Here is a 21,215-nt window from a genome sequence, read left to right on the forward strand (position 1 = left end):
CTCAATACCCAGAGCCTTATTGTCCTATTGTCCTACTGCCCTATTGTCTTATTTATTATTTATTGTAATGCCTGCACTGTTTTGTGCACTTTATGCAGTCCTGGGTAGGTCTATAGTCTGGTGTAGTTTTTTTCTGTGCTGTTTTTTACGTAGTTTGTTGTAGTTTTTGTACTGTGTCATGTAACACCATGGTCCTGAAAAATGTTGTCTTGTTTTTACTATGTACTGTATCAGCAGTTATGGTCGAAACTACAATAAAAGGTGACTTGACTTGAAATACAAAAATAATTCATTATAATAAATAAGTAATTAATCTCAAAAATATGAGATGAAGAGTCCTTGAAAGTGAGTCCATTGATTGTGGGAGCATTTCAGTGATGGGAAAAATGAAATTGAGTGAAGTTATTCCCTCTCGTTCAGGAGCCTGATGGTTGAGGGGTTATAACTTTTCCTGAACATGATGGTGTGAACTCCTGAAGCTCCTGTACCATCTTCTTGATGACAGCAGCTAGACAACAGTACTACCTGATGGTGGTAGGTAGTGGGTGTCCCTGATGTTGGATGCTGCTTTCTTGTGACAACACTCAGTGTAAATGTGCTAGGTGGTGTGGAGGGCTTTACTCATGATGGACTAATCCAGATCCACTGCTTGTTGTAGGATTTTTCCATTTAATGGCATTGGTGTTTCCATATCAGACAATGTGATGCAGGCAGTCAATATACTCTCTATCACACATCTTTAGAAGTTTGTCAAAGTTTTGGATGTCATGCCAAATCTTTGGAAACTCCTAAGAAATTAGAGGTGCTGTTATACTTTCTTCATAATTGCACTTATGTGCTGGTCCCAGGGCAGGTCCCCTGACATGATAACACTGAGGAATTTAAAGTTGCTGACTCTGTCCACTTCTGATCTTCCGATGAGGCAGTTTGCCATATGTTTTTTCTTGCTGCTCAAAACCTCCTAATTGAATTATACTGTGCTTTTCATGAATAATCATAGATTTTTTAAAAATGGATTCTATTAGAATCCTTGTCACTTCCTTAATGGATTATTTGGGATGAAGAAATAAGGATGGTAGATTTTCAGAGTCATCTTCTGTGAATGGAGGCAGATTCCATTTGGAATTTGAGATGGATAGAGTTTTCGTATAAAATTACGAAGGGATAAGGGGCATCACGGTAGAGTTTTACCCCTTGTGGCATCAGAGTTCAGAGTTTAATTCCAGTTCTGCTTGTTAGAATTTCGTATGATCTTCCTGTGAGTGAGTGACTGTCTTCCAGGTGTTCTGTTTTCCTTTCAAAATCCAAAGATTGACCAGTTAGATGGTTAATTGGTCAATGTAAATTGTCCTTTGATTAGGCTTGGGTTAAATAGGTGTGTTGCTGGGTGGTGCAGCTCGTTGGGCTGAAAGGGCCTGTTTGTGCTGTATCTTGAAATAGAATTATGTGGAAAAAATGAATTAAAATGGCTTTTGTTACATATTGGCTATGTTCTTATTAAATGGCTTATCAGTGTGGAGCTAAAATAGACCACTCCTGTCCCCATTTCCTTGTGACCTGTTGTTTAGCAAAATGATTTGCAAGAGGATTTTGTTTGACGTGGTATATGCATGGGATGGTGTGTAGTTTATAAAACACTAAAAAGGTCAGTTAGTCTTGTAGGAGATGAAGGGGACAAATTAAACAAATCCAACAATTTGAAAACATTACCACTTTTTCAACCAGGTATTTAAATAAGTTGAGTTTTGTTTTACTCTACCTCCCAAATTTGTGACATGCTTATTCAAAACTTAGTTTTGACACAGCCATGTTTCCTAACCAGCTAGTTGTCCACGTCACTGCTCTTCAAAAAAAAACTCCCCCTTTCACTCAATTGGCTCAAACAACAGTTTGGTTCTATTCTATATTTGAAGCCACATTTATTTGAAGCCACATTTATGTTGTGAGAGAGCGAGGGATTATATACAACTCTGAGATCTGTCTTCTCCAGGTAGCCAAGAAAAAAAGAACAGCAACATGATCAACAATCTGAAACCCCTCCCTTGCTCAAAATGCAACAAAAACATTGACCCCAAACCCCTTCCACTGTTCAAAATGCATATTAGGACTGCTTCTTTTTACGATACATGTCAAAAATTTGGGTGTCTGAATTGATGGCTTTGCAGCCAAGCTTACAGATGATATAAATATAGAGGAACAGATAGTGTTGAGGAAGCAGAGTCTGCTGAAGGAGTAAGACAGATTGGGAAAATGGGTAAAGAAGGAGCAGATGGAATATACTGTAGGGAAGTGTATGGTCTTGTAACTTTGGTAGAAGAAATAAAGAATTTCTACCATTTTCAAAATGGGTAGAAAATTTTAAAAAGTCACTTGTGAGTCTACGTGCAGGATTTCCTAAAGGTTAATTTGCAGGTTGAGTTGGTGGTAAGGAAAGCAAATGCAACATTAGCATTAATTTTAAGAGGACTAGAATATAAGAGCAAGGATGTAATGCTGTGCCTTTATGTTCAGCCTACACTTGGAGTATTGTGAGCAGTTTTGGACTCCTTATTTAAGAAAGGATGTGCGGGCATTGGAGAGGGTCCAGAAGGGGTTCACAACAATGATTCTGGGAATGACATGTTTTAACATATGAGGAGTACTTAGTGGCTCTGGGGCTGTACTCATGCTTAGAAGAATGAGGAAGAATCTCATTGAAAACTATCTAATATTAATCAAGATAGATCTAATATTTGCCTAGATAGAATAGATATGGGGAGGATGTTTTCTATATTGGGTGCGTCTGGGACCAGAGAGCACAGCCTCAGATTAGAGGGGCATCTATTTGGAACAGGGATTTCTTTTGCCAGAGGGTAATGAATCTGTGGAATTTATTGCAGCAGACATCTGTGGAGTCCGACTCATTGAGTGTATTTAAAACGGAGGTTGATACTTTCTTGATTAGTCAGGGGATCAAAGGTTATGGGAAAAGGCAGAAAAATGGGACTGAGAGGGATAATAATTCAGCCATGATTGAATGGTAGACTCAATGGCTGAATGCCCTAATTCCGCTATGGTCTGATAACTGCTGAACAAGACTTGTTCTCTTATCATTTCATTTAATCCAAATCTCTGTTTTTAATGAGATATTAGCTTGATGTTAATCTTGTTTTTAAAATTTGCATTATTGCTACAAATTTGTTAATGGTTTTGCCCCTTCCTCATTTTGTAATGTGTTCATCCTATATTGTTCAGAGTTATCTGTGCTCTCCCACTTTAGGCCACCATTCACCCCTGAATTAATTTACTTCAATTTCTTCCTTGCTCTCTTTTGACAATTGTACATTGTTATATGTTATGTTATTGAACAGTAGATTTGCTAATTTTTAGTTCTTACTGATAATTGTCATTCTTCTACTGAATTTTATGATATTATGGCATTTAAATAGCCAATTATAAGATCAGGATGTTCCTCAGAATCAGACAGAATATTAAGGAAATCAACTAATCGCTAAAAAAATGAAATTTTCATTAATTACACGTGTACAAAAAGTAGTCAAATTTTAAAGTAATGGACCAACGTAGAACATAGAAAAGTACGGCATAGGAACAGGCCATTCCATCCACGTTGTCCCGAATGAGCTAAAAAACAAATCAAGTACACCTCAACACTAATGCCTCTTATCTGCACCGTGTCCATATCTGTCTATTTTCCTTGCATCTGTATGCCTATCCAAATGTCTTTTAAAAGCCTCCAATGTACTTGCCTCTACCACAATACCATGCAGTGCAATCCAGGCATCAATAACTTTTAAGTTTTTAAAAAAAAAATCAACTTACTCTTCATGTTCCCCCTTGAACCTACCATTACTCACCTTCAGTGCGTGCCCTCTGGTATTGGACATTTCATCTCTGGGAAACAGATACTCTCTGTCCACTCTATCGAAGCCTCTCATAATTTAGTAAACCTCTTATCCCCCCCCCCCATGCGCTGTTGAGGACCCGTGACTGCTTTCGGAGCAGTCGACAAGGCAGCCCTAACAACAGCGAGGGCCAAACTGTCCCGGGCCATCAGAGAGGCAAAGCGTGCACACAGCTAGCGAATCCACAGCCACTTCCAGGATAGCAGCGACACGCGGCGCATGTGGAAGGGCATCCAGGACATCACCAATTACAGAACAACATCACCTGACTGTGCGGGGGATGCCTCCCTCCCAGATGCGCTGAATAACTGCCCGTTTTGAGGTGGAAAAAGATGTGGCGGCAAGGAAATCCACCCCCTCTTCCAAATGACCAGTTGCTGTGCCTCACCGTGGCTGATGTGAGAAGAACCATGTGCAGGGTCAATCCATGGAAGGCTGCTGGACCAGACAATATTCCTGTTAGTGTGCTTTGAGGATGTGCAGACCAGCTAGCAGATTTTCTCACTGACATCTTCAACATCTCCCTGAGCAATGCCGCAATGCCACCGTTCCAACGTGCTTCAAGGCCACCACCATTGTCCCCGTGCCGAAGAAGTCTTCAGTGTCCTGCCTCAATGACCATCATCCTGTTGCACTCACATCCATCATCATGAAGTGTTTCGAGAGGCTCGTCATGAAGCACATCAAGACCCTGCTTCCCCCCTCACTGGACCCCCTGCTGTTTGTGTACCATCCCAACCGCTCAACAGACGATGCCATTGCCATCACACCCTCCACCTGGCCCTAACCCACCAGGACAAAAAAGATATGTACTTTCGAATGCTGTTCATAGACTTCAGTTCAGCATTCAATACAATCATCCCTCAGAAACTGATTAGAAAGGTGAGCCTATTGGGCCTCCCTTTGCAACTGGATACTAGACTTACTGAACGGGAGACCTCGGTCAGTCCAGATCGGAGGCAGCATCTCCATCACACTGAGCATGGGGGCCCCCCCAGGGCTGTGTGCTCAGTTCACTGCTGTTCACTCTGCTGACCCACGACTGTGCTGCAACGCACAGCTCGAACCACATCATCAAGCTTGCCGATGATAGGACGGTGGTGGGTCTCATCAGCAAGAACGATGAGTCAGCATACAGAGAGGAGGTGCAGCGGCTAACAGACAGGAGAGCACAGAGCGACCACTCCCTGCTGTACATCAATGGCTCCTCTGTAGAGATTGTTAAGAGCACTAAATGTCTTGGTGTTCACCTAGCGGAGAATCTCACCTGGTCCCTCAACACCAGTTCCATAGCAAAGAAGGCCCAGCAGCATCTCTACTTTCTGTGAAGGCTGAGAAAAGTCCATCTCCTACCCTCCCCCCCCCCCCCCCCCCAACCTCATCACATTCTACAGGGGTTGTATTAAGAGCATCCTGAGCAGCTGCATCACTGCCTGGTTCGGAAATTGCACCATCTCGGATCGCAAGGCCCTGCAGCGGATAGTGAGGTCAGCTGAGAAGATTGCTGGGATCTCATTTCCTGCCATTACGGACATTTACACTGCACGCTGTATCTGCAAGGCAAACAGCATTATGAAGGACCCCACACACCCCTCATACAAACTCTTCTCCCTCCTGCCATCTGGGAAAAGGCTCTGAAGCATTCAGGCTCTCACAACCAGACAATGTAACAATTTCTTCCCCCAAGCTATCAGACTCGTCAATTCCTAGAGACTGGACTGACACCAACCTACCCTCTACTGTGCCTATTGTCTTGTGTATTATTTATTGTAATGCCTACACTGTTTTGTGCACTTTATGCAGCCCTGGGTAGGTCTGTAGTCTAGTGTAGTTACTTTTTTTCTGCGTTGTTTTCACGTAGTTCAGTGTAGATTTTGTACTGTTTCATGTAGCACCATGGTCCTGAAAAACGTCTTGTTTTTACTGTGTACTGTACTAGCAGTTATAGTCAAAGTGACAATAAAAAGTGACTTGACTTGCAGATCTCTGGGACTTTGACCACTCCAGTGGACTCTCAGTGTCTTACAGTCCGTATCTAAATTCAAGTTTTTGGAGTAAAAAGTTGATATTTTGTCTTGGGGGTTAGAGGATTGAGTATGTGCATGGTGGGTGGGAGGAACAAACAGACTTGTGCTATTGTTGTTTTGTTGCTTGTATCCTGTGTTGTTCTGCAAAGAACTGTGGTTATGATATGCTGGCGTCGGAATGTTTGTCGGTGCTTGCAGGCTACCCTGAGCACACAGTCAGTGGATTGGTTGTTAACATAAATGATGCGTGATAAATAAACTTGAATCTTAAATCTCGAGCAACATGTACAATAGAGGAGAAAAAATGGTGTGAGTGCATTGGAAGAAGAAAACGTTATGTAACAACAGTTGAAAATCAAAGGTGCAAAATTAAAGGAATAAAGGAAATACAAGCCTCAGGCAGTGTATGAATATTGAAATGGAGATTCATGGAAAAGGCATGCAAATTGAACAGTTCTACAGCAAATCAGACTGTTAGTGCTGTAAGCTGGATGGCAAAATATTTGTTGATGGATTCTTCACTATGTTCTCCGTGAGTGACCTCGAAATTAGAGCAAAATTATATGTATTTACTGAAATTATTTTTTATTGTTAACTTGACTTTGTTTGTCTTTTCAGGATGGTTCAGAGGATTTGCAACCAAGAAGCCTTCAGTTAAGGTAAGCAATAAAAACAACATCTGGAAGCACTCAACAATCAGGCAGCATCTGTCGGTAGATAAACTTATGGGTTGATGACTTGTTAGAGAGTGACCTAGATAAACTGTTAACAATATCATGTTTTTACTTAAAACTAGGTTATCAACTGGGAAATGTTAGAAAAGAAACTTTAAGTTCCAGACAATGGAAATGGGAACAAAAATGAAGATCCTTTGTTTGGTGGAGACCAAGAGAGGCTAAATTACCCAACTAGTGATAGTGCTAGCTTTCCATTTCCAGAAATGTGTTGTCTTGCAATCAATCAATATGAATTGTTAGTAAGAATCACATTGAAAATTGGCAGTTCCTGTAGAATTAATTATAAATATATAAATGGACAGCCAATGGTTGGTGTGCTGAAGGGCCCTTTTCAGTTCTGTATCTATTACTGCAACTACATTGACTTTTTAATCAGTTAAGTTTTTCCCCCCTCCCACCCCCCCAAGAAGTTTGGTGATATCCATCTAAAGAATATCTTTATTTCAATCCATTCAGTTAAATCAGGTCTATTTTGTCATCCACTCCCACCCCCTATAACACCACGAACTGCCAATGAAATTAATTTTAAGTTTTGCCTATAGTCGTCACTCATTTGTGTTAATTGCTAAATAGTTGCACTGATGATGCATCAGTTAAGATACTGCATTAGTAATCTGAGGACTTGATTTAAAATCTTATATGGTTGCAAATCTTAAATTAATAATTTGGAATATGTTAATCTCATATTCTGAGTAATATGATTGTAAAAAAGATTGTTGATTTACCTGTGCCTTTAGTGATGGAAGTGTGCCATGTGGTCTGAATGTAATTGGCTATTAAATGATCCAGTAAATCACTCAGTTGCACCAATGCTGCTTTTGAAACAAAATGAAACTGGATGGACCACCTGTCATTAACCTAGTCTTTGGGTTTAGTCATGACAAATTTGCTCCCAGCCCTTTTGACCTTGCAAAATCCTCCCTCTGAATCATTGACTTTTTGAAGGAACACACAAAATGCTGGAGGAATTCAGCAGGCCAAGCAGCATCAACGAAAAATAGTACAGTTGCCGTTTTAGGCTGAGAATCTTCAGCAGGATCTGCTGAAATGTTGACTGCACTTTTTCCCTCCCCATAGATGCTACCTAGATGCTCCAGCATTTTGTGTGTGTGTTGCCTGGATTTTCAGCATCTGCAGATTTTCTCTTTGTGATTGGATTACTTCTTGAAGGATAGAGCTGCCAGACTGAGTTTTCAGCAGCTAGTGACTGAACCAGCATAAGGGATATACCTTTCAGAAAAGTTTGAGGCAGGACAAATAATGAGAGTATTAGGCAGGACCTAGGGAAAACTTTATTGAGACCAGCTGCTTTTGAGCAAGTCCGTATCTGACTTGTGGAAGCTGTTTAAGGAGCAACTGTATAAAGTACGGTATCAGAATGTTCCAATAAGAAAGAAGGACAATGATGGCATGGGAAGGGCCCCTTGAACGATGAGAGAAGTTGTGAAATTAGTCAAGAAGGAAAAGATGATGTATATACAGTATAAGAGATTCTGCAGATGCAGGAAATTGAATTGAAAGGGTAGCTACTTGATAATCCCACCTTTTGCGGCAGACTGAGCAAAGTCACTCAATGACGTGGCCCCCCCAAATCTGTGTCATATCTTACTGATGTAGAAGAGGCCATAATGGATACAGCTGGTGACCTGAACTGGAAGCTGAAGTATCACCTTGCCTGGAAGGACTGTTTGGGGCCCTGAATGATGGTAAAGGAAGAGGTGAAAGCACAGGTGCAAAACTTGGCCTGATTACAGGGATAAATGCTAGATAGGAGATCAGTGAAGAGGGGTGAGTGGACAAGAGAGTCATAATGAGAGTGATTCCTCCAGAAAGCAGAGAGTGTAGGATTAATGGAAAAGTGTGCATAGAGGTAGAACACATATAGATGGTGGAAGTTACGGAGAATGATGTACTGAATAGGGAGGCTTAAGGTGTGGTAGGTAAGGATTTCCTGTTACTCATTTCCTGTTGTGTCTGGGGTGAGGGAAATGGAGGAGATGCAGGTAATGGCAACATTGATAGTAATGGAAGGGGAGCCTTGCTCTTTGGTAAAGGAGAACCTCTCAGATGTTCTGGAGTGGAATATTTAATTCTAAGAACAGCATTCTGGTGGAGATAGAGCAACTAAGAAAAGGAGTAGCATTTTTTATAAGTGACGAGGAAGAAAAGGTATAGCAAGATAAGTGTGAGAGTCAGTAGGTTTGGGAAACATATCAGTAGATGAATTGTCTCCAGAGATGGAGGCAGAGAGATCAAGAAACAGAAAAGAGATATCAGAGATGAACCAAGTAAATTTGAGGACAGGGTGGAAATTGGAGTCAATAGTTGATGAAATTGATGATTTTAGCATGGGTGCAGGAAGCAGCATTAATACAGTCATCAATGAAGCATAGAAATAGTTGGGTAACATTACCTCTGTAGGCTTGGAACATGGACTCTTCCTTGTAGTCGACAAAAAGGCAGGCATAATTGGAGCCCATGCAGATGCCAATGGCTACATCTTTGGCTTGGAGAAAGTCAGAGGAGTTGAAAGAGAAGGTGAGAATCAGGAAACTGGCTAGGTCTATTGTCCAGACAGAAGCAGAGAACTTTAAAGCCTTCCATATGGGGGATGGAAGTGTATACGGACTGGACAACCCTAGCGATAATGAGTCAATCAGGACCAAGGTACTTGGTGATTGGAATGTCACAGATTTAGGTAGGAAGGGACTGAACCAAAGGGGACAAAATGAAGTTAGGGTATGTGGACATGTGTTCGATGGAGTAGGAGCAGATAGAAACGTTAGGCCTAGTGGGACAGTCAAGTTTATGGATTTTAAGTAGGAGGCAGAACAGTATGGATGCTATGATGTTAGTGGCAATGGAAGATCTCCAGAGATGATAAGGTTGGAGAAGTACAGGAGACAATGGCCTGATATTCAATGGTAGGATCTTATTCAAGGGGTAATTAGGAGAGAGTGTCTGAGATTTGCTCCATTTCAGAAAGGAGAAGTTTGGAGGAGCTGGTGTAAACATGGCAGGAATGAAAGCTGGGATCAGGTGATGGTAGAGAGTGGTCAGAGGAAGGTTAGCATGTTCAGAGAAAGTGGGTGGGGGGAAATATGGGCTTAGAGGAATGAAGGGGTGACAGAGAGAGAAGGGAGCTTGAGTAACCAGGGGTTGGTTGAGTAGTGGTAGAAGAAGTGGAGTCGTAGGACCCAGTGGCAATGAGAAAGGTCTTTGCCTAGTTCAGAGCTGAAGTTGGAGACAGCCGGGACCATGGTCCAAAGGTTGCCAGGGCTGAGGTCGTATTAAAATCTGGAGACACTCAGATCTGTGATCTGGAGGTAGCCAGAACTGAAGCTGAAGATGTAGGATCACTGCTTGGAGCTGGCTGGGATTGAATTGAATTGACTTCATTTCTTACATCCTTATCATACATGAGTAAAAATTTCTACGTTACATCTCCATCTAAATGTACAGTGTGCAATCATTGTAATTTATAATAAATAGGACAATGAATGTAACATAGAAGTACACTCAAATCAACAAGAGTTAATCAGTCTGATGGCCTGGTGGAAGAAGCTGTCCCGGAGCTTGATTGTCCTGGCTTTTATGCTGCGGTACTTTTTCCTGGATGGTAACAGATAGAATAGATTGTGGTTGAGTGACTCAGTTCCCTAATGATCCTTCAGGCCCTTTTCTCACACCTGTCTTTGGATGCTCTCAGTTGTGCCCCTGTAGAAAGTTCTTAGGATTTGGGCACCCATACCAAACTTCCTCAACCGTCTGAGGGGAAAGAGGTGCTGTTGTGCTTTTTTTCACCACACAGCTGTTGTGTACAGACCACGTGAGGTCCTCAGTGATGTGAATATCGAGGAACTTATAGCTGTTTACCCTCTCAACCCCAGATCCATTGGTGCTCACGGTGCAGCCTTTTATATATTGATGAGACCCGACACAGACTGGGAGACTGTTTCGCTGACCACCTACGCTCTGTCCACCAGAGAAAGCAGAATCTCCCAATGGCCACACATTTTAATTCCATGTCCCATTCCCATTCTGATATGTCTATCCATGGCCTCCTCTACTGTCAAGATGAAGCCACACTCAGGTTGGAGGAACAACACCTTATATTCCATCTGGGTAGCCTTCAACCTGATGGCATAAACATTGATTTCTCTAACTTCTGTTAATGCCCCTCCTCCCCTTCTTACCCCATCCCTGATTTATTTATTTCCCCCCTCCATTTTTTTTTTCTCTCTCTCTACCCATCACTCTTTGCCTGTTCTCCATCTCCCTCTGGTGCTCCCCTCCCCCTTTCTTTCTCCCTAGGCCTCCTGTCCCATGATCCTTTCCCTTCTCCAGTTCTGTATCCCTTTTGCCAATCACCTTTCCAGCTCTTAGCTTCACCTCACCACCTCCTGTCTTCTCCTATCATTTCAGATTTCCCCTCCCCTCCTACTTTCAAATCTTTTATTATCTTTTCTTTCAGTTAGTCCTGACAAAGGGTCTCAGCCTGAAACGTCGACAGTGCTTCTTCCTATAGATGCTGCCTGGCCTGCTGCATTCCACCAACATTTTGTATGTGTTGTTTGAATTTCCAGCGAGTGCAGATTTCCTCGTGTTTGCGCTTTTAAATTCCATTGATGTCAATATGGGTTAGCCTGTCTCCATTCCTCCTGTGATGCACAATCAGCTCCTTTGTTTTAGTAACATTAAGGGAGAGGTTGCTTTCTTGACACAACAGTGTCAGAGAGATGACCTCTTTCCTGTAGGCTACCTAGTTATTGTTTAAGATAAGGGCAATCAATGTAGTGTCATTGGCAAATTTAATTAACAGATTAGAGCTGTGGGTGGCAACACAGTCATGGGTCAAGCTGGAGCTAAAGGTGGCCGGGTCAGAGGTCTGCATGAGGCTAAGGTCTCAGCTGCATGTGGCTGGGGCCACAGCTTGTAATAGGCTGAAGCTTGAAACCAAGTCAGAGGCAGAATATACCATGGTCTTACAGAGACAGATGATCTTCTGTCCTTCCTGGATGTGAGGAAGAACAACAACTGGTGGTTGAAAGTGTGAATCTGGCAGAACAGTGGTCCATGGCAGGCAGTAGAGAGTGAGGCCCAAAGCTGAGACAGTGAAAGAGACAAGGCTCACAAGTATCTCTATATTGTAGAGAGGATGGTGCTTAGAATCAGGAGGGAGAAGCAGTCAGTCAAATGCAGGTTTCTGGGATCATCACTAGGGCCTGGAAATGGAGTTGGAAGCATCTTCATTCTGATGTTTGGACTGAACAGCAACTGAATCTCTTGACGATGACTGTATGCTTTTATGCATTGAATTACTACCATCTGATTAGCTAACTAGATATTTGCATTAACATGCAGGTGTGCTAATAATGTGGCCACTGAGTATAGATCAGTTGCAGATATGTATGGAGGTATGGTAGATGGTATTTAAACTGAACATTTTGATTTCCCAAAGCTGTTGCACTTCGGGTGATCAAATTTAGTCAATGGTAGGACCCTTATCAACTCTGATGATCGGAGGGATCTCGGTGTCCGAAATTATTGCTCCCTGAAAGTTGATAGAATTGTAAAGAAGGCATATTGCACACACTGAGTGCGAAAGTCAGGAAGTTATATTGCAGCTTTAAAATACTGGCTAAATACATCTAGAGTATTGTATTTAGTTCTGGTCATCCCATTGTAGGAAGGATGTGGAGGCTCTGGAGAGTGTGCAAAAGAAGTTGCCTGATTAAGAGGGCACATTCCATGAGAGGTTGGATGAACTTGTTTCCTTGGATTATTGGAGGCTGAGATGGGAACTAACAGAAGTCTTTACAATTCTGGGATGTGTACAGTACCTATAAAAAATATTGACACCCTTCCCCTCACCCCGCCTTGGAAGTTTTCATCTTGTATTGTTTTATAACATTGAATCACAGTGGATTTAATTAGGTTTTTTGACATTGATCAACAGGAAAGATTCTTTCATGTCAAAGTGAAAACAGGTCTCTACAAAGCAGTTAAATTAATTACAAATATAAAACACAAAATAATTGACTATATAAGCATTCACCCCCTTTAATATGATACACCAAATCATATGGCCAATTAGTTTTAGAATTGCTTAATGAGTTAAGTGGTGATCACCTGTGTGCATTCAAGGTGTTTTAAGTGATTGTAGTTAAAATATACCTGTATCTGGAAGGTCCAACTGCTGGTGAGTCAGTGTGTGTGCACACCCTTGACTCCACCAGTCGTCGGGGCACCGTCATGACAAGCTTTTTGCACCGATCGTTTTGATGTTTGCTCATCATACAGTGTGTCTTGGGCATCTGAAACCTGGCAGAGCCCATCCCTCTCCAGGTTTTTGGAGCTGGCTGGATTCAAACTCGGGAGCCTTCACTCTGAAGTTCGGCGCTGATGCCACTACGCCACCAGCTGGCCTTCACCGTATCCTGGCAAAAACTACACCTGGAAAAGAACAATCCAAGCAACTCTACAAAAATGTTATTGAAAAGCACAAGTCAAGAGGTGGATACAAGAAAATTTCCAAGTCACTGAATATCCCTTGGAGTACAGTGAATTCAATCATCAAGAAATGGAAAGGATCTGGCACAGCTGTAAATCTGCCTAGAGCAGGCTGTCCCCAAAAAGTAAGTGACCGTGCAAGAAGGGGACCAGTGAGGTCGGCCACCAAGAGACCTATGACAACTCTGGAGGAGTTACAAGCTTCAGTGACAGTGATGGGAGGGACTGCACATACAACAGCTGTTGTCAGGATGCTTCACCAGTCGCAGCTTTTTGGGAGAGTGGCAAAGATAAAGAAAAAACTGTTGGGGGGAGAAAGACTCGCATGAAATCTTGGCTAGAGTTTGCCAGAAGCCATGTGGGAGACTGGAGTCGGCTAGAAGGAGGTTTTATGGTGCAAAACTGAAGAGGCACCTACCCACATAGACTTGAGGCTGTAATGTGCATCAACTAAATACTGACTTGAAGGGGGTGAGTAATTGAGCAATCAATTATTTTGAATTTAATAATTGTAATAAGTTAGGACCAATTTGTAGAGATTTGCTTTCACCTTGACATGGAAGTGTTTTCTGTTGATCAGTGTCAAAAAAGCCGAAGACAATTCATCATGATTCAATGTTGTAAAACAATAAAATCTGAAAACTTCCCGGGGGCTGTGGGGTGAATACTTTTTATAGGCACTGTAAATCTGAGCAGTAACCTTTTCCCCTGTGTCAAATGTCTAATACATGTAGTTAAGAGAGGGAAGAAGTTCAATGGAGGTGTGTGTGGTAAGTTTTTACAGTGGTCAGTGCCTGGAATGTGCTTCCAAGAATCTACTCCAAGTTTTTCAAGTCTGTCCTTTAGCAGTTAATTACCTTCCAGACCAGGTAGCTCCACTTAAGGTTTTCTCAGAAGTGTGGTAGCAGGGCTGCAGGTGAGGCTGACAAGCAATGTGGGTAAGATCCCCACCCCAGCTTACCTATTGTCCAAACTGTTGAGAACAAAGTGGATGAACTAAGGGCACGACTAGCCCAACAAAGAGTAACTGAAAGACTACTATGTCTTACTGAAAAATGGCTTATCTGACCGCTTGAAGGCTTCTCAATTCACCAGATGGACCGTAGAATATCCTTGTGAAAAATTAGAGACTGAGTCTACTTAATCAACTTAATCATGGTGTTCAGATGTGACATTCTGGTATGTTGCTGCTCACCCAGTTTGGAATATCTAATGATGGTATCACCCATTAAATTGCTATGGGAATTCAATTCAACTCTCCTGATGGCAGTCTACATCCCTATTCAGATGAAAGTGAAGCCTTAGCTCAATGAACTATGTTGTCAACATTTAAAACAGGATAGCATGAGGCCCTCTTCATCATTAACATAGAAACCCTACAGCATAATACAGGCCCTTTGGTTCACAAAGCTGCGTCGAACATGTCCTTACCTTAGAAATTGCCTGGAGTTACCCATAGCCCTCTAGTTTTCTAAGCTCCATGCACCTATCCAGGAGTAAAAATACTATTGTATCCGCCTCCAGCACCATCGCTAGCAGCCCATTCCATGCACTCAGCACTCTTTGTATATAAAAAAAACAAAACAAAACAAAAAAAACCCCAAAAAAAACACCTACCTTTGACATCTCTGTACCTGCTTCCAAGCACCTTAAAACTATGCCCTCTTGAGTTAGCCATTTCAGTCCTGGGACAAAGCCTCTGATTATCCACACGATCAATGCCCCTCATCATCTTGTACACCTCTATCAGGTCACCTCTCATCCTCCATCGCTCAAGGAGAAAAGGCTGAGTTCACTCAACTTATTCTCATAAGGCATGCTCCCTAATCCAGGCAAAATCCTTATAAATCTCTGCACCCTTTCTATGGTTTCCACATCCTTCCTGTAGTGAGGCGATCAGAAATGAGTACAGTACTCTAAATGGGGTCTGACCAGAGTCCTATATAGCTGCAACATTACCCCTCGGTTCCTAAGCTCAATCCCATGGTTTATGAAGGCCAGTGCTCCGTATGCCTCCTTAACCACAGAGTCAACCTGCGCAGCAGCTTTAAGTGTCCTATGGACTTGGATCCCAAGATCCTTCGGATCCTCCACACTGCCAAGAGTCTTACCATTAATACTATATTGGCAGTGATTTCAACAAGGACAATTTCAAGAATATCTTATCAAAATACTAGCAGCATATCTACCACCCTACCCAGGGGACCATTGCTATATAATAAAGGTGTCTACAAGCCACTGTAGGATCTTAATGCTTTTGTGATCCAGAGGTTCTTTGGAAGTCAAGAATGAGGCATAAAACATGTTGCTTCCAGCCATTTAATTAAATGTTATAAGAATGAAAAATGGTTAAGAGAGGAGCTAGCAGAACAAAGCAAAGAATAAAAGAAAAACGTAGTTGTGGTTGTCTTGTACTCGAATTAGAAATAAACAAAAATTCTAGGGATAGCAATTAACCTCTGCCATGATTATTCTCAACACTGGTGTTCTACAAGGTTGAATCTGCAGCCCCTATTCCTTGTATATTCATGACTGCATGGCCAGATTCTACTCTAACTCCATCTCCAAACTTGCAGATGTTATTTCAGATACAGCCCACTATAGTAGTAACAATGTTGGGTACAGGAAGGAGATAGAGAACTTAGTAACATTGTCATGACAACAACCTTTCCCTCAATGTGAGCAAAACAAAGGAGCTGGTCATTGACTTCAAGAAGTGGGGTAATGCACACATTCCTGATAACATCAAAGTTGTTGAAGTTGAGAAGTTCGAGTTCCTAGGAATGAACATCGCAAAAAGCCTGTCCTGGCCTTGCCATATGTGCTCCACAGCAAAGAAAGTTTACCAATGTTTTCATTTCTTCGGAAGACCAGAGCAATTATTATTTTTATAACCCTTATCGATTTTTATTGATGCACTATAGAAGGTATCCTGTCTGGATGTATAAAAGCTTGGTCTGGCAACTGCTCTGCACGTGACCATAAGGAACTGCAGAGCGTTGTGAACAAGGCACTTTATGGAAATAGTCTTCCTTCTGTGGACTCTGTTTATATTTCTTATTGCCTCAATAAAGCAGCCAGTGTTAATCAAAAGATCCCATCCTACTCTGGACATTGAGTTCTCCCCTTTTCCATCAAGCAGAAGTCTGAAAGCATGTACTACTAAGCCTCCCTAGTATGATAAGATGTATTTTTGACCTCACAATCTACCTCAGTATGAACTTTCACCTTTATTGTTTACCTACACTGCACTTTCTCTGTAGCTATTACACTTCATTTTCTGTTGTCATTATGTTAACTTGTTCCTTCGCAGTGCAGTGTAATGAATTGATCTGTATGCACAGTATTCAAGACAAGTTTTGTACTGTACCTCAGTGCATGTGATTGGGGGGGGGGCGGTCCTTAATGCTGGAGGCCACTTTTTTTTGAGGCATTACCATTTAAAGATGTCTTAGATGCTGCAGAGGCTGGTGTCCATGATGGAGCTGGCAGAGTATGCAACTTTCTGTAGCTTTTTCCAATCCTTTGCAGTGGCGCCTCTATACCAGACGGTGATAACACCAGTTTGAATGCTCTCCACAGGACATCTGTAGACATTTGTGGGTATCTTTGACATACCAATTTTCCTCACACTCCTAATGAAGTAGAGCCACTGACACACTTTCTTTGTAATTGCATCAAAATGTTGGGTCCAAGATGGATCCTTAGAGATATTGACGTCCTGGAACTTGAAGCTGCTCATGCTTGCCATTTCTGATCCCTTGAACAGAACTGTGTGTTCCCTCGACTTTCTTTTCCTGAAGTTCACAATCAATTTCTTGGTTTTACTATTATTGAGTACAAGGTTGCTGAGTGACAACAACCTCCTCATCTATCGCACTCCTGTACAGCACCTCATCCCCATCCTTAAATGCCACAGCAGTAGTTGTATCATCGGCAAATTTATAGATGGCATTTGAGCTGTGCTTGGCATATTACAAGAAGAATGCTTTGCACTGTAGAATGTGCAGAGGGGAATTGAGGATGTTACCAGAAAATGTTAGCTTTGAGTAAAGATTAGATAAGCTCGAGTGTTTGGAGCATAACATGAAGGGAGAGCTAATTGAAGTCTATAAAATTTGTGTGACCTTCATGAAGTAAATAGGAAAGTTTTAAGCAGAAGGATCAAAAACTAAGGAGCGCGAATGAAAAATAATTCTAGTATTGGAGAGGAAATGCGAATAAATATTCTCACTCAGGCAGTGGTCAGAGGCTCAAACTCCATGAATCAATGGTAGAAGGAGAAATCTTGGTCACATTTAAGAATTATCTGGAAGGACACAGTGAAAGAAGGTGGGATTAGGCTTGTTAATTCCGTTTCAACTGGCATTGACATAATAAGTTGAATAGTGGCCTCTTGTGTAATAAATATTATCTTGTAGCGGTGTGCTACATGCAGCGCTAAAATTACAACACGGAGTCGGTAACTGCAGTCGAAGGAAAAAACTTGATTCGAAATCCTCAGCCTCACTATTAAGCCTCCCTCAACCTGCCCCCCGTGGCGCAGAGGCTCCAAAGCTCTGTGCTCGCAAACCCCCGTAGGCTATCTAATTGTGAGCTGGTTCGGATGTGCCAGGAAATGGGTCGCCACAATCTCATCTTTTATAAAACCCTCCAGTAATTATTTCAATAATGTTTTTAAACAATCATTTTATAAGCATTAAAGTGTCCACATTGGCTTGGATTTTCCTGAATTCCATTTGGATTTATCTTAACCTTCCAAAATGATTTTAAGTATTTATTTTAAATAAGTTTTATAGGTTATCTTCTAGCTGACACTGTACTTTTTGTTGCTTTGATATACTTTAATTGAGTTTAGATTTTTTTTTAAAGGGTTCAAAACTTGTTACTTTCTTTACAGGGTTTATTTCCAGCAAGTTATATTCACTTGAAGGCGGCTGTGGTTAGTAACCGAGGGTAAGTACCAATTGAATGGACATGTGTCAAATAGCAAGTAAGTTATTTTAATATTTATAAGTACTGTAAATCGTATTTTTCAACGTGAAGTTTGATTTTCTGAAAATCAAACCATTGAAGAGAACGGAGGCTCAAAAATGACTAGAAATCTGAAATGACACACACATGCTAGAGGAACTCAGCAGGTCATGTAGAGTCCATGGAGGGAAATGGAGAACTGACAGTTTGGGTTGCAGCCCTTCATCTGGACTGCAGAGGAGAGATGGTCAATATAAAAGGGTGGGGAAAGGGGTGGAGCAGGAGGTAGCAGGTGAATCCAGTTGAGAAAGGCAAGATGGGCAAAGGTAGGAAGTGGAGTGGGAATGAAATAAGTTGGGAGGTGATCTTCAGCCCTTTGTTACTTCCACCTATCAACTGTCAGCTTCTTCATCTCCATCTTTTCTTTCCAGTCCTGAAGAAGAATCCTAACACAAAATGTTGACTGTCCATTTTCCTTCATAAGTGTTTCTTCCTCCAGCATTTTGTGTGTTTCTGTTGGAGACTTCTATTTTTTTCAATTTTCATGTAACATGGTTAAAAGACATGTATTTGATATTATTAATTATATTTGTTATTCTTACCAATAACTTTAAGCACATAACATAATTTTTTCAATGTTCCCATATGTGTCTTATACAATGCACCTATATTCTATCTTAATTTTAATTTTCTTTATCTAATCTATCTTTTCTAAAATGTTCACATTTATTTTGTTTTTCTTCAATTTGCATTTACATTTAAGCAAAATGGTTCGGATCCAGCTGGCTTCAAATACGATTTAAAAAAAATTAAACACTGATACTGATGAGAGCTGAACTAATGTAGTTTTCTAAGTGATGATTACTGATTCACCTGAATTAACAATTTTATTTGCTGATGATCTTTGACATTGCTGGTCTGAACAACATTGAATTGATGTTGGCTTTTTGAAATAAAAACTGCTTAATTTAGCAATCAATATTAAATGTTATTAAATATAAATAATTAGAAGTGTCTTTAGCATATGTTTTAGAAGTGTGGGACTATTTAATAAGGAGAAAAATATTGAGCATTTGTTATAAGAACTTGAGCTGCTACTTGGTACTCTTACCTTCAAACCCCCACTCCCATTCATCTATTTGTTTAAAAGTTGGCTTCAGTTTTTTTGCAGGCATTTATTCTATTCATCCCTCCATCCACCTTCTCTGTAACTTAAAAACAGCTTATTTTTCTGTCTTTCCCATGTCCGATGAAGAATTTGACCTAACTTTTTCTTTTTCCAATAATGTTGTTTGACCTGTTTTCTGCACTTTTTTTAATTTACTGTCAATATTATTTATTTATTATTTATAGTCAATATTTTATGCATTCATTTGGCCTGTTTAATTGAGTACAGAGAGCAAAGAAACATTGCCATGTTTTAAAAACTGCCTTGCTGTATCACCCAATAGTGATTTTTAGCTTGCAGTTACATTTTTATAAAAAAATACTTAAGTGGACTTAATAGGTGCAAAAAGTCCGTTGTTGGTGACACAGCATGAGGTTTATAAAGAGCCCCTTTGCTCTCGACTCTTCCGTAGGCTGAAATCAATGTGAGAGAATGTTTTTTGGTGACATGGTACGAGTTTTAAAAAGAGCTTCTGTACTTTTTTTGGTGGACTACAATTAGTGTGGAGCCAATAAGACGAAGGGAGGTGTAAGCTGAACAGCCACTGTGTGAGTGGGCAATGTTAGAGTGGATAGGCTTTGACTCAACAGGCTTGTGAAAGCACAGGAAGAGGTTCTAAGTAAGCAAGTTTCTAGTAAGTTCATCTTTTAGTGTTAGTACATAGCGAGTGAGCTGAGAATGAGTTTTAGATTTTGTGGCCTCCAGTCTCACTGTTAGCTACAGTGGCATGCAAAAATTTGGGCACCCCGGTCAAAATTACTGTTACTGTGAATAACTAAGCGAGTAGAAGATGAACTGATTTCCAAAAGGCATAAATTTAAAGATGACACATTTCTTTAATATTTTAAGCAAGATTACTTTTTTATTTCCATCTTTTACAGTTTCAAAATAACAAAAAGGGAAAGGGACTCAATGCAAAGGTTTGGGCACCCTGCATGGTCAGTACTTAGTAACACCTCCTTTGGCAAGTATCACAGCTTGTAAATGCTTTCTGTAGCAAGCTAAGAGTCTTTCAATTCTTGTTTGGGGGATTTGTGCCCATTCTTCCTTGCAAAAGGCTTCTAGTTCTGTGAGATTCTTGGGCTGTCTTGCATGTACTGCTCTTTTAGGGTCTATCCACAGATTTTTGATGATGTTTAGGTCAGGGGACTGTGAGGGGCCATGGCAAAATCTTCAGCTTGCGCTTCTTAAGGTAGTCCATTGTGGATTTTGAGGTGTGTTTAGGATCATTCTTTCCTCTACCAGTGAAATTCTACACCCTTTTTTCTCCAAATGTACGTTTGCTCATTGTGGCCAAAAAGTTCTATTTTAACTTCGGACCACAGGACTTGTTTCCAAAACACATCAGGCTTGTTTAGATGTTCCTTTGAACTTTTTGAATAGAACTTTTTGGCTGCAATGAACAAAGGTATGTTTGGAGAAAAAAGGGTGCAGAATTTCATGAAAAAAACACCTCTCCAACTGTTAAGTACGGGGGTGGATTGATCATGCGTTGGGCTTGTGTTGCAGCCAGTGGCATGGGAACATTTCACTGGTAGAGGGAAGAATGAATTCAATTAAATACCAGCAAATTCTGGAAGCAAACATCACACCATCTATAAAAAAGAAAAAAAGAAGCTGAAGATGAAAAGAGGATGGCTTCTACACAGGATAATGATCCTAAGCACACCTCAAAATCCACAATGGACTACCTCAAGAAGTGCAAGCTGAAGATTTTGCCATGGCCTTCAGAGTCCCCCGACTTAAATATCATCGAAAATCTGTGGATAGACCTCAAAAGAGCAGTGCATGCAAGACAGCCCAAACATCTCACAGAACTAGAAACCTTTTGCAAGGAAGAATGGGCGCAAATCCCACAAACAAGAATTGAAAGACTCTTAGCTGGCTACAGAAA

At 41.0% G+C, this 21,215-nt stretch overlaps 1 protein-coding gene across 1 annotated transcript in view; it reads left to right on the top strand.

Annotated features, from left to right (window-relative positions):
- The window catches only part of dock3 (dedicator of cytokinesis 3), a 964,109-nt gene that overhangs the window by 156,739 nt on the left and 786,155 nt on the right, over nucleotides 1–21,215 (top strand). The window contains exons 3-4 of the mRNA XM_059944552.1: nucleotides 6,548–6,588; nucleotides 18,080–18,135. Of these exons, the coding sequence (XP_059800535.1) occupies nucleotides 6,548–6,588; nucleotides 18,080–18,135 (97 nt within the window). The remainder of the gene's footprint in view (nucleotides 1–6,547; nucleotides 6,589–18,079; nucleotides 18,136–21,215) is intronic.

The sequence above is a fragment of the Hypanus sabinus genome, chromosome 19, assembly GCF_030144855.1.
Source record: "Hypanus sabinus isolate sHypSab1 chromosome 19, sHypSab1.hap1, whole genome shotgun sequence".
Classification (NCBI taxonomy): domain Eukaryota; kingdom Metazoa; phylum Chordata; class Chondrichthyes; order Myliobatiformes; family Dasyatidae; genus Hypanus; species Hypanus sabinus.